We start from the raw sequence: 3,916 nt of genomic DNA on the forward strand, positions 1-3,916 counted from the left end.
TTTAGCCTCCTCAATAGCTGAGACTACAGGTTCTTCTTCTTCTTCTTCTTCTTCTTCTTCTTCTTCTTCTTCTTCTTCTTCTTCTTCTTCTTCTTCTCCTTCTCCTTCTCCTTCTCCTTCTCCTTCTCCTTCTTCTTTTCTTCTCCTTCTCCTTCTCCTTCTCCTTCTCCTTCTCCTTCTCCTTCTTCTTCCTTCTTCTTCTTCCTTCTTCTTCTTCTTCTTCTTCTTCTTCTTCTTCTTCTTCTTCTTCTTCTTCTTCTTCTTCTCCTTCTCCTTCTCCTTCTTCCTTCCTCTTCCTCTTCCTCTTCTTCTTTCTTCTTCTTCTTCTTCTTCTTCTTATTATTATTATTTTTAGACACAGGGTCTTGCTCTGTCGCCCAGGCTGGAGTGCAGTGGTGCGATCTCGGCTCACTGCAACCTCCACCTCCTGGACTCAAGCAATTCTCCTGCCTCAGCCTCCCGAGTATCTGGGATGACAGGTGCCACTTACCCGGCTGTTTTTTTTTTTTTTGAGACGGAGTTATGCTCTGTCGCCCAGGCTGGAGTGCAGTGGTGCGATCTCGGCTCACTGCAAGCTCCGCCTCCCGGGTTCACGCCATTCTCCTGCCTCAGCCTCCAGAGTAGCTGGGACTACAGGCGCCCGCCATCACGCCCGGCTAATTTTTGTATTTTTGTAGAGATGGGGTTTCACCAGGTTGGCCAGGCTGGTCTTGAACTCCTGACCTCAGGTGATCCACCCACCTCGGCCTACCAAAGTGCTGGGATAACAGGTGTGAGCCACCGCGCCCGGCCTCTCCTGTGTTTTCTGACGTTGCCCACGGAGCTGCGTGGTATGTTCTCCAGCACAATGAGAGGTGGGAAGGGGGAGGAGACTCACAGATTCGAGTTCAAAGCCGGCATTCGCTGTGTGACCTCTGGGCAGCCGCCCAACCTCTCTGAACCTGGGCCTCCCCCCAGCACCCCGCTGTTCGGTGGAGGTAACACCAGCCCCTGCTTCCCGGGCTTTGAGGGAATTCCTGAACATCTGACATCTGCACAGGCAGCGCCCCTGCGATGGGTGCCCCTAAGGCCGGTGAAGGTGCCACTCACGCCTCCCCACAGCCCCCCTCCCCCCGCCACACCGATGAACAGAAACCAGGAGCAGAGGCGAGATCGACTTCTTTATTACAGCCAGGGCCCCACGGGCCGGAGCGGGGGCAGGGGCGGGGCTGCGAGAGGTGGGTGCGGAGCGCGGGAGGTGTGGAGGGCGGGGCTGGGCTCCGTGGGAGGTCACAGGCCCCCCTAGGCTGGCCCTGGTCCCGGGTTGTTGAGAACACCATCGATCCAGTCTCGGAAGACCGCCACTCGGGTGAAGAAGTCGGGGCCTCGGCCACAGGGCCCCACGGTGAAGGAGGCCACGCCGTGCGCCAGGCCGTCGCAGACGAGGGGGGTGCCCCCGTCCCCCTGGGCAGGCGGCAGCTGTGTCAGGGCGTCCCAGGGCCTGGCTCCCGAGCCACCCCAGAACTGCAGAGGCCTCTTGCTGCCCCTGGAACCTACAAGTCCTGATCCAGCCCCAGGGCCTTTGCACGGCTGTTCTCTTTCTCTGCCCTGGTTAACTGCTAGTGGAATTTGGGATCCGTTGCTTTCTGGAGCTACCTGGCACCTCCAGGCTGGGCCAGGTGCCCCTCCCCTGGCAGTCACACACCTGAGTCCCTCAGTGACCGGCTCTACCATGCCTGCTGGGTCCCCAACCCCCAGCACAGACGTGGCTCACAGCCGGCGTTTGATAGATGCTGTTTCTCGGCCAGGCACGGTGGCTCACGCCTGTTATCCTAACACTTTGGGAGGCTGAGGCGGGCGGATCATGAGATCAGGAGTTCTAGACCAGCCTGACCCACATGGAGAAACCGCGTCTCTACTAAAAATACAAAATTAGCCGGGCGTGCTGGCGATGCCTGTATTCCCAGCTACTCAGGAGGCCGAGGCAGGAGAATCGCTTGAACCCGGGAGGCGGAGATTGCAGTGAGCCACCAAGATCGCACCACTGCACTCCAGCCTGGGTGACAGAGCAAGGCTTTGTCTCAAAAAAAAAAAAAAAAAAAAAAAGATACTGTTTCTCATGCTGTTAAAATGCTCCATCCTGGGGCCCCCCTGCTGTGCCACCCTCAGCCTGAACTTGCTTTCTCCTGCCACGGAGAGCTCATTACTTCTCAAGACCCCTCCTCCCGCCACGGGGAGCACTCACATTGCAGATGCCGCCGCGGCGGGTGAGCACACCGGTGCACACATTGTTGGGGCGACACTGGTCCTCGGGGGTCACAGTCACGTTGACGAACCTGGGAAAACGGGAGAGACGTCTCCCGCTGCCCCGGCTCCCCCAGCCGGCCACCTGGCATCTGGTGCCAGCTTCCACCATGGCGTTCTGTGGAGGCAGTGGCAGTATCGCCACGCTGCTGGTGAGGTTGGCCTCGCGGTCCAGCTGGGGAAGGAAACGGAGTCAGGGGAGGGTGGCCCTGGGGACTGCAGCCTCATGGGGCCCCCTGGGAGCAGAAGTGTCAGCGACATGAATTGTAGTCTGTAAGTGGTTTGCGTTTAATTCCCAGCAGGGGCCAGGTGCGGTGGCTCACGCCTGTATTCCCAGCATGTTGGGAGGCCAAAGTGGGTGGATCACTTGAGGCCAGGAGTTCAAGACCAGCCTGGCCAACAAGGTGAAACCCCGTCTCTACTTTTTTTATTTTTTTATATTATTTTTGAGATAACTTTATCATTTTCTCAAAGAAAAAACCAATAATGAAAAACGTTCACTTGGTTTTATCACAATAAAAGCGTCTGAAAACAGCGTCAGTCTCCACCAACAAGAGGCTCCATACGTGAACTGTGGTACATCTGTGTGTTTTGCTGTATTGTTTTTGGAAGTTTTTTTTGAGACAGGGTCTGGCTCTGTTGCCGAGGCTGGAGTGCAGGGGCGCGATCTCGGCTCACCGTGAGCTCCACCTCCTGGGTTCCAGCGATTCCCCTGCCTCAGCCTCCTGAGTAGCTGGGGCTACAGGCACCGGCTGCCACGCCCAGCTAATTTTTGTATTTTTAGTAGAGATGGGGTTTCACCATGTTGGCCAGGCTGGTCTCGATCTCCTGACCTCGTGATCCACCCACTTCGGCCTCCCAAAATGCTGGGATTACAGGCATGAGCCACCTCGCCCTGCAAGATACACACACACACACACACACACACACACACACACACACACATTTTTTTTTCTTTTTTTTTTTTTTTTGTACAGACTGAGTTTGGCCATGTTGCCCAGGCTAAGTACAAGCTCCTGTGTTCAAGTGATCCTCCCAACAGGGTTTCACCATGTTGCCCAGGCTGGTCTCGAACTCCTGGCCTCAAGCCATCCTCCCACCTCGGCCTCCTGAAGCACAAGGGCCACAGGTGCGTGCCACCACTCCCGGCTAGTTTTTGTATTTTTTTGTAGAGACCGAGTTTGGACGTGTTTCCCTGGCTAACGTTGGCCTCTCGAGGTGCTGGGACCACAGGCGTGAGCCCCGCGCCGTCCTCTCACCTGAAGCAGCATCAGGTCGTTCAGGTTCTGCTGGGGGTCGTAGCCGTTCTCGCTCATGCTGCTGATGGAAAACGTCTGGCGGGACTGCCTCTCCCGCCGCCTCAGGTCATAGGCGCCCAGCACCACGGTGCCAACCCCAGGGTTCCTGAGAGCAGCAGAGGAAAGGGCAGAGGGAGGACACCAGGCTGGGGCCTGGGCACAGAGCAAGCCGGCTTGCAAATCAGGGGGATCCCGGCCTGCAGACTGCAATCCTTCACCCTGAAAACTCCCCTCCTTTTACAGAAGCAGAGCCGAGACCCTCCAGGGCCCCCTCCCCATCTCCAGCCCCTTCCCTTCTCTGAGCCTCCTCCATCTGAGCCCCTTCCCTTCTCTGC

General features: G+C 57.0%; 1 protein-coding gene across 1 annotated transcript in view; it reads right to left on the minus strand.

The window, feature by feature from the left end:
• Positions 1-1,147: 1,147 nt before the first annotated feature.
• AZU1 (azurocidin 1) overlaps positions 1,148-3,916 on the minus strand; it is a 20,663-nt gene continuing 17,894 nt past the window's right edge. Inside the window, exons 2-4 of the mRNA XM_032179164.2 lie at positions 3,543-3,815; positions 2,225-2,458; positions 1,148-1,443 (exon numbers count right to left, since the gene is read on the minus strand). Of these exons, the coding sequence (XP_032035055.1) occupies positions 1,282-1,443; positions 2,225-2,458; positions 3,543-3,815 (669 nt within the window). The 3' untranslated portion in view covers positions 1,148-1,281. The remainder of the gene's footprint in view (positions 1,444-2,224; positions 2,459-3,542; positions 3,816-3,916) is intronic.

The sequence above is a fragment of the Hylobates moloch genome, unplaced genomic scaffold, assembly GCF_009828535.3.
Source record: "Hylobates moloch isolate HMO894 unplaced genomic scaffold, HMol_V3 SCAFFOLD_15, whole genome shotgun sequence".
Classification (NCBI taxonomy): domain Eukaryota; kingdom Metazoa; phylum Chordata; class Mammalia; order Primates; family Hylobatidae; genus Hylobates; species Hylobates moloch.